The sequence below is a fragment of the Blennius ocellaris genome (assembly GCF_963422515.1).
Source record: "Blennius ocellaris genome assembly, chromosome: 20".
NCBI classification, from domain to species: Eukaryota; Metazoa; Chordata; class Actinopteri; order Blenniiformes; family Blenniidae; genus Blennius; species Blennius ocellaris.
Genome location: NC_137669.1, coordinates 4,497,488 through 4,512,247, shown reverse-complemented (window position 1 = coordinate 4,512,247; position 14,760 = coordinate 4,497,488). Strand labels below are relative to the sequence as shown.

The window sequence follows — 14,760 nt, the reverse complement described above, 5'->3', positions numbered from 1 at the left end:
CAGGCTTTGAAGTAAAAGAAAAATCACAACCAGGGTAATTCCACCTCGTCTCCCATTGGGCTTCCTTTGCCTCTGGAAAGCTTCTAATTTGCAGATGATTTCTTTACAATCATAACTTTTTTTTTTTTGTTAGCAATGTTAGTATTATAAACTGTTGTGATTAGTGATGCTCCTGGCGGCGGTGGTTGGTTTTGTAATGAAACCACGCACACACACACACACACACCAGCAGAGAAAAATCAGCTTTGAACATTAATAACGAGAAGATGCAGACTCTCTGGACAGACGATCAAGTTGGATTGTTTTTACTGCGACTGGCGCCACCGTGGCATTTCCGCTGCTGCTGGGGATTTTTCAAAGAAGTCAACGAAACCACAACACACAACAAAAGTTGTTTTTATGTTTTTTCGTGTGAACAGTTTTGACATAGACCATAAAACACGTTGTATGTATTTTGTGCCAGTTGAACTCTTTAATCGCAACCGTCATTAAAGTCTGAGGTACTTTGCTCTGTGCAGTACTCTGGAGGTTAGTATTGTTATACTCAACTATATTTATTGAAGAAGCTGTCAAGTCGTAAACAGGATTTCTTGTTGCAGTTCCGTCTCTTACCTGCGGTAATAAAGAAACTAGCCTCTAGCTTACCGCTACAGCCTGCTGGCTAACACCCGAAGCTAAGTTTCGAAGAGTCACTTCAGATCTTTATACCAAATTGCTCGTTAGGAATTATGAACTAAACCCCACCAACCAGTTTCACGTGGTCTCACAACGCCCCCTGGAGCTCTGGCGGTGAACTGATTCACTACTTGTGATTATGTGTGTGTATATATATATATTTGGGAATGTACACTGCTATGCATATATATGTATCTGTGTATATCTGATACTTACGATATTGCACTTCTGGTTAGATGCTAAACTGCATTTCGTTGCATTTGTAATGACAATGAAGTTTAATCTAATCTAATCTAATCTATTTACAATCTCAACTTCCATAACTGGTACCAGAGGCTCCAGAGTGAAGGAACTTTGCAGTGACGACACACTGCCCTCTGCATACTATAGATACAGAGGTTTATATATATGTATATGTATATATACATATATATATATATATATCGGCCTTGAGCAGCGTTATCTTTGCAACTAAGAGCTGAAACTTGCCCGCGCAGAGCTAGCTAGCTAGCACGATTAGCAGCAGCCACCATTCGGTGCAGGTTACTTCATAACATAATTGGGTTGATGTGATTGGGCGCTTCCATAAAATGTTTTCACAGTTTTTCCTGACGACATGCCACCTTGTTTTCACCAACCTGACGGCTCTTATTCCAAGTTGCCATGAAGTCTCGAACTGGAGCCTTGTAAATGGATAAAACGCCAACAGACTGATATTTCCGGTGCCGACTAATGAGGAGGCAGAAGTTTTCCTTTTATCTCAGCAAGTTATGTTTTGTCATTCGTTTTCTATTTCGGCCGAGAAACAGTCGAGTCGTACCGATGCGACGAAAGACGCGATCGGATCCTCGTCGGTTAATCCGTCACGTCGGTGGGAAATCGTGTCGTTAGTGATCTAAAAAGTCACGGCCACTTGTCGTGTTTTGTTGGGATCCTCTTTGACCTCCAACAGAGATGATCTCATTAGCTCCCCCTGGAGACCACATGGACGTTTGCATTGATTCACTCATCTGCCCTGTTTTCCCATCCATCCTCACATCGACCCATCCTTGCAAACTTCCAACAATCCATCCATCTTCTACACCATTTTTTTTTTTCCCAGGCTACAGTTTTAATAGGATTTTATCCAAATGAGAAACGTTTGACTAAAGCTTTTAGGAAAAAGTCTTTTTCAGCAAGAAAAACCTCCAGAAGCAACTTCCTGTTTCAACTCATTGAGGTTGGCGGATGGAGAAGAGGGAAAGGGAACTCGGAGTTCATGCAAGAGATAAACTAATGAATTAGTGTCGAGCCGTCTTGTACCAACTTCAGAGCTTTATTTAGTTTCCTATCAAAAACACAATTGTAGAAGGTGTTTGTTCTGATGGCGAAACCATTTTTTACCTTAAGAAGTTGAGGAAAAGGAAGTGTTCTGTAAAGTCGCTGATGCTCTCCTTGTTGTTTTGACTGTCCGTTTCCACTGATAACACAACTTTTTGAAAATGGCTCCCAAGGTAGAACGTTTAAAGAGTTCCACCAACTTGGACTGTGGATGTTGTGGAAAACGCTGCGCATGTTCAAACATTCCCTCAGTATCAAAGATGAACAAAGTCTTGGTTTTCGTGTGATGCAAAATGAACTTCACATTTTCTAGTTGTAATAAATGTCAAATCTCAAAAGAAGCTTTAACATGGTTTTCTCAGATTAGTTTTGTTAAGAACGATGCAAAAATAAAGATGAAACCAACACATTGTGATCAGCTCAGCTGAGTGTACATTTGTAGGAATCTTTTTATATTTGCCTCAAATATGAATATAGAAAGAATAGTACCAATTTTAAGCACTGCTTGTCGTGTCCCTTTGTCCTTTTTGCCTCCGGCTCTGTTTATTCAAAGTGTCCAGTGAAGACGTGCTGTTTTTGTGCTTTCGTTTCACGTTTACACTTCAATGTTTTTGAAAACAATGTCTTGTTGTTTCTTTCCCTCCCGATATTCTCCTCCAGCATCAAGATGGTGCTGATGTGGACCAGCGGCGACACCTTCAAAACGGGCTACTTCCTGATCACCCAGGCTCCCGTGCAGTTCTGGACGTGCGGCCTGCTGCAGGTGCTGGTGGACGTCACCATCCTCTTCCAGGTGTACTACTACAGCCGCTACCCACAGAAGCCGGTGTCCCACACCATCTCCCTGACCACCAGTGCCAAAGCCCTCTGAGAAACGTCCGCCGAGCCGACCGAGGAAACGCATCGACACACGAGTACCGAGGCACCTTTGACGCAACGCAGGCCGCTCACGGTCGCGTCCGAGCCGACCACATGGAGAAACACTCATAAATAAGGCATAAACACACCCAGATGTTTATAGCGGTCGCTGAAGGACACTCGTGACACACAAGGGGCCGCTTTGGGTTTATTTATGACCCCTGGTCCTTCTCAATGCGGCGGCTCGCATGCGTCCAGGAATGTGGACCTTTTCAACTCGTGCATGCGGAGAACATCACGCACGCAAACCGGCGGCGAGTTTCCCCCGACTGCTTGACGGATGCGCCGTTATCCCGGCTCAAGGAACAAAAAACAAAAGTTGTGCGCTCGTGAATGTTGCATGGATCCTCTTGCCTTAAAGCACACGCCTCCAGCTCGCTGCCTCACCAGCAAGGCAAACGTTACAAATCAATCATCAAACACACATTACCGAATGTATAAAACGGCTTTAGTTTTACCTCCTGCAAGCACAGTGGAGAAATGCTGGTCAGGCGACCGCTTGTTGGTCGGAGGGTTACAATGTAGAGATACTCGCATATGAAAGCTCATCAAGGTTCGGTGTCCCAAATGGAGAAAAAGAACCCGTCCTGAACTGGACACACGTCCTTGTTGGCCAGGATTTTTGTACTGAAACCGTCGACGGCATTTTTCTCCCGATGCAAAAAATTCTATTAAACAAAAAAAACGTGTACATTTTGCACCAAAGCTCAAGTTAAGGACGTGATGAAGATAGAACGATGTCCCATCAGTTCAGACACCGACGAGTTCATACTTTTTACTGCACGTCAAGAGAATTGGATTTTCACAATAGTAAAAAGGCTTATGCCATACCGTCACACTACGCATCACATTATATATTCATTGCTCTCATTTCTTCTTTATGTTCTGGGCGGTCCAGCGTACCAAATTATTCTGAGCAATCATTAAATAAAAACTGCTCTTTCATGGTAGATTTTGTCGTCCATGGGTAAACGCGCTGACAAGATGATTTTGGTTTTGTGCAGAGTGAGAAATGTGGAGGTACCGATAGTAACGTGAGAGAAGTTGGTATTTGTTGGGAGTACCGTTTGCACTCGATATAGAATTTATTAATTTTTACTGCAACAATCAATACATCTGGACAAAGCAGATGAGGGCTTTTGGTGGGAGAATTGTTGGATTTCTTTCAGAAATGTCAAAAACGCTTCCACTTTATGCAGTTTTGTGGAACTCGAATGCGGCTCAAAATGTTCCCATCAAAGATGAAATTGTTAAATTCGTGGGCCCAATACCTCAGAACGCAACGCCACAGGAACATTTAGCATGCCAGTTACTGAGTTTCTGCGAATTACTCGTCTCAAATCTGACAAATTTACAAAACGTTCAACGTTTGTTAATGCGAGGTGGAAATCTCGTCGTGTCACGGATTACAGTCGTACATTATTCTACACGACGACTCGTCAGTGGCGAGTTTTTTTCACACAAAAAAGTGCAAAGGTATGGTGATTGTTGTTGCTCAACTCAAGGACTACGCCGGGACGGTAGCTGGAGGGCAGGAGGGTTCAGAAACACTGCAATCAAGGTCATTACGGGTTTTTATTTCACTGGGAATGTTTGACAAGCCAGAGGTGCACATCTGTTTACCGCGGTCATAAAAAGTGATCCGATGGTCATTAAACTTCCAGGTATGTACCAACACAATGGAACTAGCCTAATAGCACACAATTTCTAATATGGCTCTTCAATTTTAACATCTTGGACCTATCAGTTGTTCAGAATTCCAAAGGTTCTCGATCCATCATAGATCTTCCACTAGGGGCTGTTTGGACAAAGATTCAGGTCCAAGTTGCTCCTAAAGGCGGATCCTTTACTCTTAAAGTCATTGGGTAGTAGGTTTATCATCGGGTAGCGACTGTATCTTCTACTTTTGCATCACTGATCTTTCCACGTTGTAATCTGCTGTTTAGTTTTCTGCCTCGGTGTTACACAATGACCTCTATCGTCACAGAAACGGTGCACACCCTAGAGGGCACATTAGGAACTGCACTTCATTGCCGCCTGTGAATTTACACAAGGACCAAAAGAAACAACTGAAGCAAACGATTCTGGGTTCTGAGAGTTCCAAGACTTTATCGCTTGGTTTGAGAGTGATTCACCTCGAAACTCCAAATGATGCAGCTTTACATCAAGCTGAATAGAATTCCAGTGACTTTCATCAGCTATTTTTACAAATAATAGCTTGAACATCAAGCATGTAAGATTACCAGAATGCACAGAAATAAACCTCTCGTCACAATGGACCTCAGAACTTTCTTAACGTGAGCATCTTGTACTGAAGCATCTAAATAAACTCAATCAGAACTTTATTCTGTGGGACGAAGTTAAACTCATTGTCTATATGAGTTCTACGAAGTATAAGAATTTAACCAAGTGTCATACTTTTTATTTCCATATTTGATATTTAGTCTCCACCCGGGGGGAGGAAGGTCACCTTTAATGTCTTTATATGACTTTACCATTCTTCTTATCTCTTTATGTTGCCGCCTCTGCAGTGGTGTGTTTTATATGGAGGTTAACTGCTGTGATGTGACGTGAGCGCGGCTGTGGTTGCTGTTATGAATAATCGATGACCAAAGCCTCGGTAGTAACGTCTTCATGGACCCAGGGTCAAACATTTACCTTTTGTCGTGTCGGATCGCGCTGACTGACCACGTTGGTATCTGTTGACGATCCAATGAATGGACACGCTGCTCCGGGCAAGTTATTCTCACCACTTCTGTTTCTCGAAGACATTTCAGAGGTTGTTTTTTTGTTACTGCTGTTGTTTCGTCATTGTTTTCCTCCGCTGGGGAGAGGACGGAGGACGGATGCCAAACCAGTAGGTGTCTGACTGTCAGGCCTTCAGTGAACTGTACAGGAGCAGACCTGATTCTGTCGTCTGCCTGGACGTCACACCTCCTGGAAACTCTTTTCTCTTTTCTTTCTTTCTTTCTTTGTACCTGAGGTGCATTCCTCCGTCATTCCAGCCATATATATTGTGTTGGTGTTCCTCTAAAGCAGGTGTAGGATGGTGTGCATCAGGATTTTGACGAGCCGCGGCCGTGTTGTGTGAATAATGTTCTCACGATACGTTCAACGAGTTCAACTTAGTTGGACAGTTTCACTGCCCAAACCTGTTTTTTTGTCTTTTTTTTTATTATTATTTCCATTTAATCATGTGAAGGTATTTTAAAAACTGCCATGTTTTCCTTTGTGTCTTTGTTAATAGTGCAGCAGATAAGTGAAGGAAAATGCTCTACTTTTGATACAATCAGAAAAATTGAGCTGGAAACTCATTTTAACTCGTGTTCAAATGTCCTTTTAATTACAAAACTACCTTCCAATGTAGTTGCCAATTTCCAATCTGTCCACTATTCGCCAAGACGGCTCCCATTTTCCAATATGAATATTTTCCTTTACGAAGCCTGCCAACATTTTCCAAAATGGCCACCATTTGCGAAGATTGTAGTTTTTTCAGATGGCCACTACTTACACAGACGGCCAATATTTTCCGACATGGTAGCATGTTTGCCAAAGAAATTAACATTTTGGACTGGTTTTAGTTATATTAGCTTCTGGCTATAAGAACGTCACATTTGGTTCTCAAACTATGTCTATTTTAGACAATCTATCACAATATCTCTATAGAACTTGAGCTTCATGAACATTTCCAGGACTTTCATGCAGATGTGATGTGGTGTAGTGGTTTAGCAGTTTCTACCTATGGTTAGGTCACCAACGTTCGATTCCAGATCAAACGCATGCATCCAAACCCATTCATGTTGGCTTATGTTAATTAGTGGCTGTTTCCGTGTGTGTTCGCTGTGTGTGCATGTGGCTCTGGGATAAATTGGCGAGCGAATAAATCCGCCCCATGTTTTTGGTCAGTGCTATGGGAGGGGAGCTCCGGCCTCCATGACGCCGATCTAAATTAAAGTTGAATTGGATTATATCTGTGGCCAAATATCCGTACCGACTTTAATGGTTGTATCACAGTTTGAACAATGCTAATGTCTGTTAATGTACCAAAAAATATCATTACACATTTTTCAAAGAAAGATATTTTACCGCTGTTTGTTTCATTTGTGTATTAATCCGTGAAACGCCTCCCCTTTGCTGCTGCTCAAACACCTTATTGTCAACGTGTAACATCTCATGTCCGCCAATAAAAACGACACGGAGAAAAACATATTCCATATTTCCAGTTCTGTCGTCTCAATTCATTCAATGTCTTATGTTGTATTTTCTGAATTTGTACTATTTTGATTTTCAAAGTTTATTTTCTTTGATTTATTCACTGAATACTGGGAGGATGCTTCCCCCTGACCCCCAGGTCCACACTGACCACTTACCCTGGTGGATCAGCGCGTCGGTGCAGTGTTTACTAACCAACGTCACTCCTGAACAAAAAGTTAGATTTTTTATTCATTTTATATCAAAGAATCATGTGGGAAAACATTGGAGGACCGAGGAGCAGTCGCAACAATCCGGGTTTCACTAAGTGGAGAAGCACGCCGCCGCCGCCTTGCTGCTCTGAGTTTCACAGCGTCCTTGAGGATAATGACAATAATAAAATTGGTAAATCAAAGCCTCGCTAAACATGGGACCGTGTTCATTATAATCTTTATTGCGTTCTTTTTCTTTTTTTTTTTCAAAAGACTCGGCTCCTCGGGCTGCGGATTCACGACGCAACGCGCAAATCCATTCAAATTGAGTTCCTATTCAAACGCCGCTCATCAAAACAATATTTTCATTAAAAGCTAAACATTGCAGAAATTAGTTTTAACTGCATCGAGTGTGATATTTTCATGCTTTTCAATTATTCCTTTATCCCAGCGTCTGCGATCCAGAGGTCCTAACAACCTGCGCCACTCATTAAAGACGCCAAACCCTCATTTTCACCTACAAACACACGGGAGTCTTAAAGTGTCACTTCAAAGCATCAAGTCGAAGGGGAATCAACTGCAATGTTTTGGGCTTTAAATGAGGTAATGTGTTGAAATTGGGTTTTTTTCCGCTTTGGGGTGTGACGTGTTGACAGCAGGAAGGCGAGTGCAGAGGACTCATCAGCCTCTTTGAAGCACAACAAACTGGAATTAATTAGTTTTAATAAGCGTTTGCCTCTCTGAGAGACTTCATTTACATTCAAGGATGTCTTGTTTCGACTGGTCACTTCAGTCCAGGTGGTCCTGACAGGAAGGAACAAGAGGAAGTCTCTCTTCATTGGTTTCCTATTAAATCCATTAATTAAATGGAAACACTGTTTTCACTTGAAACGTCATGGAAATAATAAAAGTTCACATATGCCAATAAATCATTTTGAAACGCGCGATGGAGAATAATAAATATGCATTTCATGATATCGGCAATAATTGGAAATATAAAGTGTTTTTTGTGGGGGAAAAACACGGGAAAGAATAAACTCATGGAAACTGAAGCAGCATTTGGATCGAAGTCTCAGTGGAGATAAATCTGGAGTAAAGAGCTTCAGGTTTAATTCAAATGCAGGTAAACGGGAATAAAATGGGGGTTTTACTGTGTGATTCAGGTCAAACTGCATCTTACTGGCTTACCTTTCTCTGTTCTTCAGTCTCCATTTGTGGGTCTCCACTTTATGTCTGTCTGTTGTGTCTGTGTGCTCTCTCTCTCTCTCTCTCTCTCTCTCTCTCTCTCTCTTGCTCTCTCTACCTTCCTGCAGAATCTCTGACAATGAAACTGGAAGTTTGAGATCTGAGAAAGGATTAGTTTGCTGTTTGATGTCCTATCCTTTTCTTTCTTACTATCCTCTAAACCAAAGTGGTGCGAGCAGAAATCCGTCACCTTTGATGTTGGTTCTGCAGAATTTTCTCTTTTTTTTTTCTGGTAAAAGAAGGTTTTTCCTTTCATTTTCACTAACGTTTGCCAATGTGGAGGAATTGTTGGCTTTTTCTCTATTGTAGACTTCAATGTAAATGACGCCTGTGGGGCCGAGGCGGGTAGGACATAGAAAAATAGGTCCTTTTGCGGGTTCCATAATGGCACCATGCCAAACGCCCATGTGGGCTTCATGGAGTGTAACAGTGTTTTTCAACTTTTTTGAGCCAAGGCACACTTTTTTTCTTTGGAAAAATCTCGAGGCACACCACCACCCGAAAATGTTAAAATGTTAAACTCTGTAGCCTCTATTAACAATATAAAGTCATTCTCATCAATGCTTTATCAACAGGAATCAAATAAATACAGAAAAAGAGTATTTCCCAATTTCTTTTTTTTTTATTGTGACTCCCTCAGTGTGAAACCTGGACCTGATGGATGAAGAGCTGAGATCCTGGTTCACATTCTTCCTTTTTCAGAAACTTCTCCATCACTGTCACTGACACAGTGCTTTGATACAAGATGGTAGCAGGAGGTGGAGATTAACCACACTGACGTCTGTCACTTTACATTTCACCGGCAAAGTTCTGTGCTGCCATCTAGTGGTGAAGAGTATTTATACATGATTATTCTGCAACACACTGTTGGCTGTCCACACTCTGGAGGGACTATGTCTCTCGGCTGGCCTGGGAACGCCTTGGGGTGCCACAGGAAGAGCTGGAGGAAGTGTCTGGGGTGAGGGAAGTCCGGGCAACTCTGCTCGGACTGCTGCCTCCGTGACCCGGCCCCGGATAAGCGGCAGAAAATGGATGGATGGACACTGTCGGCTGTGAGAGCAAATGTCTTTTAGAAAAAAATGTGAAATTGGATAATTTTATAGTGTGCCACGGCACAGTGGTTGAAAAACACTGGTGCAACATCATGTTGGTATTGGTTTGAGTCCTACCTGAGCTCCTGGGGAGAGTTTGAGCTGAAATGTGGGCTGCATTTAAGTTTGTCCTCAGGTTTCATACGAGTTCAATGCCAAACTCAATGCAGTATTTACTCTGTCGACTCATGTGGGACTCTTGGGGCGTTGCCCAATCTGAGTCCATGCAAACATTTGCCATTATTGACCCAAGTCCACATCCATGAACTGATATGGTGTCCTCGCCGTTTGCCCATTAGGTTGTTCATTTTCAAGACTAGTAGACATGTGTCTGGGCCACGTTTACATGTAAACCCAGGATTCTGATTGGCTATCATGGCTTCATGCTTCTCATTACACTGCCCCCTACAGGTTTTGGCTGCTCATGGCGGCTCTGAAGGTGGATATGCGGTCCATGTCGATTACTATGTTTTTGGGAAAATGTCGAGGGGGAAATGTCCATTCTTGTAAAAACCTGTGTCCGTGTAAACATGGCCTGTGTGTCTCACCTCACCTTTCCAATTATTCAATTGTCTTCCCCGTCTCCCTCCAATACCTGTGTCAGTTTGCCTCTTGTCCATTGCAGACCCCTGTGTTGTCCTCATTCTGCTCTGTATGCTTGTATCCACTTTTTGACTGTTCTGTTATTGGATGACGCTTTAGATTTGCCTCTGGACTCTTCTGCTTTTATGTTGTGCGAATAAACTTGTTTTTTGGGTGGAAAGCATTGTGACATGGCTGGAGTTTAGTGTAGCGAAAACTGAATTGAGTCAAAAATGGAATTAAGTTAAAAAAAAAAAAATATATATATATATGTATATATATATATATATATGACATCCATAATCCTGCACTGAACCTTAGATTTAATCCATCACTTCTCTACAGCAGTATGTCTGGGAATCATAACAGGATCCAAATCAAATCAATGGTTTTCATTGATCCCCTCATGGAAGTAATTACTTCACATTTAACCCTTGAATCTATGGTTAACCTTCTCTACATTTACAATGGGACAGGGCACCTCCAAACCCGAGCTTACTTCTCTAACCTCATGGCCGCCAACGATCAGCAATAACTCAATATGTCATTCCAGCTTTTTCAGCTAATATGCACTCATTTATTTATATTAGCTTAAACTTGTTTGCAGTGAATGTCAAGTCTGTGTTGATGTTGTACTAACATTTAATTAGGAAATCTTAATTTTGTTTGCTTTATCATTGAGCCTTTGGGCAAAAGTTTTTTTAATTTGTCTTGTAAACAGAAATGTTCAATTTAGTCTTACGCTAATATTTATGTGTAAAAACAACTCAAGGTCCTTTTGATTCTTGAGTCAGTCATTCTGTTTGATTAATTAGCCTCTTTGTTGACTTTCCAGTCACACTCAGACTTTGCGGGGAGGTTTTCTACACTGCTGAGAGACTGTGGAAGGAAAACAAGGCAAACTGAGGCTGAGGTCAAAAACCTGTGACTAAATGTTTGGCAAAATAAATTCAAACAATTTCAGACAAAGGATGAACCATCAAATCCTGTATAATGTCATCCAAAACATATGGCCGAGTCTAGTTGACCTGATTAAATTGCTTTGAGAGCCCGCTAATCCTCTGAAGGTGTAACGGTGTCCAGCATCGTCCTGGAAGCTGTGAGGTCGAGCCTCGATGAGACCGTCAATGGGCCTTGGCCATCCAGGACCCTGTCAATGGTTCACTGCTTTTACATACATGTTGGATGGATTCTGAACCCTGCAGATGGAGAAAATCCCACAACGGCTGGAGATTGTTTGAGCCAGTCATCCGGGACTCAGTGTGGCAATTGTCAAACTCTCTCAATTCTATATTCTTGTCCATTTCCCCCAAGAAAAGACTGTAAGCTTCAGTCTTCCACCTCCACCTGCTCGCAGACAGGAAACCAGTGGAGTTTGTAAACCACTGTAATTAACTTTGTCTCTCTACCATTTTCACAAGCGTTGGTGCAAAGATACTTGTTTCTTTATAAAATATTATTTGCCTAAAAAATGTCATATTATCCAGCTTTTGGTCTCGTTGGTCCAGAAACCTCGTATTCAAAGTGTCTTGCTTCTCCGTGATTTTCCTCCATTAGAATATTGGATCATAGGAGCTGCATTCAGAATCTGCTGTGTCTGTGTGAGCTGGACTGGCTCCACCCACACATGTCCATCTTGAGAAGAGGAGGAAGTACTTCCTCTCGTGGTGCTATGTGCCAGAGCAGAGCTGCTTAATTGTGGGAGGAGCCTACCTTGATTGTGATTGGCTAAACCCCCGATGACACTATATAGGGTTTGATTTCTGATTGGCTGGTTGGAGCAACACACTTTTTAAAACCTGAAACAAGCCAGGGAGAGAGAGGGCACACTTTATTCACTTCTGTGGGGTCGTTCCAGGTGTGGGTACGATTATTACTGTTTGAAAACCAGTAGAAAGTCAATTTTGCAAATTATGTGCCCTTTAATGGTAGTGGATTGAATGATGACGCATTTGGCTTCAAACAGATTATTTTCATGGATACAACAAAAAAACTGAAATAATTACCTACTTCTACTAATTATCATGCTTCTACTGGTGGATTACTGATTCAACCAATATCTAGTTAGCTATAATGGTATGTTATGTAGAAACTGTTTGATCAATTATATTCAATAAAAACAAACACAAATAAACTAGGAAATGTGCTAATTAACATTTTTCTTTATGGCTGTTTAGCTGCTACTATGTTCAAACCCAGTTGAGGCTTGTTTATAGGGGGCGCTAGGGTGCCGCCCCCATCAAAATTGCGGGAAAAATGTGTAGACATAGTAAAGCGTAATTGTCACATCAGTTTATTCGGGGTTGTTTATTTGTGTGGAGCTAAATACATACGTTTCAATGGCGAGGCACCAGCTTCCATCTGACTTAATGCTGGGCTGTAATTGGCTACGTAAAGATTCTCCTCAATCAATGTTTTTTGCGTCATTTTTCATCCAATCTGATTGATTCATCCATGACACTTGTCAATCAAAGTCACGCCCCAGGCAGGGTATATATGTCATTCAAACATTCAGACGCAAAATGAAGAATCGGACAGCGACCAGACAGGAAACGATAGTGGCGGAAAAAGAAAACTCGGTCACAAATTCACAATAAAATCCTTTCACATGGCGTTCGCAGGAGCAAAAGAAAGCAGATAAAGGCGCTTGGACCGGACCAACCAGACTTAAAGATCCAGCAGCAAGCAGGTGGACGGAGCTTCTCCTGCATTGTTTATGCTGAACACAGTTGGCGAGCTGGATGTGAAGTTAGCAAAGCTTTTTATTGCTTTCCCTGTCTACTTTTTCAAAGCACTGAAGTTTCGTGGACAACAACGGGGGTAAGAGACCTGAAACATCTCTCTGAAAAATGCAAAACTGCATGAAAGTAGCTGTAGCCGGCTTGACGACAGCATGAAGCTTTGGGGCAGCTAGCATTGCTGAACAATTAGATGAGGGTTTATGTTTAAGTAGTTTATTATTATGTTGTAATAAAATTGTTTTACCACCAACCAACTGTTCAAACCTGTGCTAAGCGACTTAAGAATTGGCTCTGAGGGTCTCAAGGGTTTGTCTGCTCTGAGGTTGTCACAATTAGACTTGTCCAGGTCAAGGAAAACCAAATCAACTGTCCCGTGATTCTTTTTCTTTTTTTTTTAAAAGACTCCCAATCGAGAGTCGTGGTTTCCACCGATGACTGGTTTCATGGTAATCAGTTATTTGAGAGAATTCTGTGTTGGATCTGACATTCCAAAGTGTCCTTGAGCAAGACACTGAACCTCAAAATCACTCCCCATGGATCAACTGAGCACCTTGCAAGGCAGCCATTGGTGTGTCAATGTGTGTATGAATGGGTGAATGTGTAAAGCACTTTTGGGCCGAGAAGTCTTATGTAAGCAAAATTAATTTACCATTTACCTGCAGAGTGTCATGACTCCCAGTCCATATTCACCTGGGAGTTGGTAGTTTGATAGTTGAGTCACTATAATAGCAATCCAACGTGGCCGCCTGTCCACTAGCATGTTTCTTTACTCACCGTTGTTATTGTATGTGATGTATTGTTCTCCGTATGTGTGGTTTAATAAGAAGAATAACCAACAGCACCAACTTGTGTTCTGACAGGCTAACTACATTGTCATTACCGTTTCGGCCGCTGCTATGTAAAAGGACATCGTTTTCAGTATGTTGCTGTGTAAACGTGAATCATTTCTGAAACGAAAATGCAAAAACAATGTGTTTTCAATGTTGTAAAGTAGGCCCTAGAGGAAAACCAAGGAGCTATCGAGGAAAACGCTGTGGAACAGTTGATGTTTAATCAAGCATTTCTTGTGATGACATTGGAAAAGCTAGTTGACATTTTTCAATCAATCTGCCTCTTCGTCCACACAATCTCACTTTAAAACCTTCAATTATTAAAACAGAAGTCAAGAGTCTTCTGAAGTACAATCTAAACCACGCTACCAAGAAACCAATCCTCGCATCATTTTCCAATTAAAAAACCCAAGCTCCCAGCAGCTTGTGAGAAATAAATGGATTGTATTTCATTGTGTTTTGATTGGATGACTATTGAATAGCTCGGCTCCATTGTATGTGAATGTGCTGACTCCAGCAGGTTTGTGCAACAGCACCACCTACATTAGGTTATTTGTTTTGAAGATACAATAAAAAAAAGGGAGCGAATATACATGGTAATACTGCTCCCCGACAGAGTGCAGGTTTGATATTTCAGCAAACAGTTTTTATTTCGCTCAAATGCAGCTACATGAGGAACATTAATTATTACTGTGAGGTCTGAATAACAGCATGTTTAGGACGTCCTCGTCTGAATCGCAGTCGGTGAGAGTCGGTTTACTTAATATCACTTGACTTGTGTTGTTTAATCATGAATAGTGTATATTGTTACCCTCATTTTAAAGTCAGATTGATGAGGAACACAGACCTCTGCAGCTCTGAAGAGCTTGTGAAAGCCAGATACACTCCGGTGCTCAAGCACACGATCAAAGCCCCCCCCTCGAGCTCCACAGAGAATAATCCTTTTCCTGCTCGC

General features: G+C 41.8%; 1 protein-coding gene across 2 annotated transcripts in view; it reads left to right on the top strand.

Moving 5' to 3' along the window:
• slc66a2 (solute carrier family 66 member 2) overlaps positions 1–7,098 on the top strand; it is a 41,414-nt gene extending 34,316 nt beyond the window's left edge. For both annotated transcript variants that reach the window (XM_080516365.1, XM_080516364.1), the window contains one exon: positions 2,656–7,098. In XM_080516365.1, the coding sequence (XP_080372491.1) occupies positions 2,656–2,866 (211 nt within the window). In that variant the 3' untranslated portion in view covers positions 2,867–7,098. The remainder of the gene's footprint in view (positions 1–2,655) is intronic.
• Positions 7,099–14,760: the final 7,662 nt, after the last annotated feature.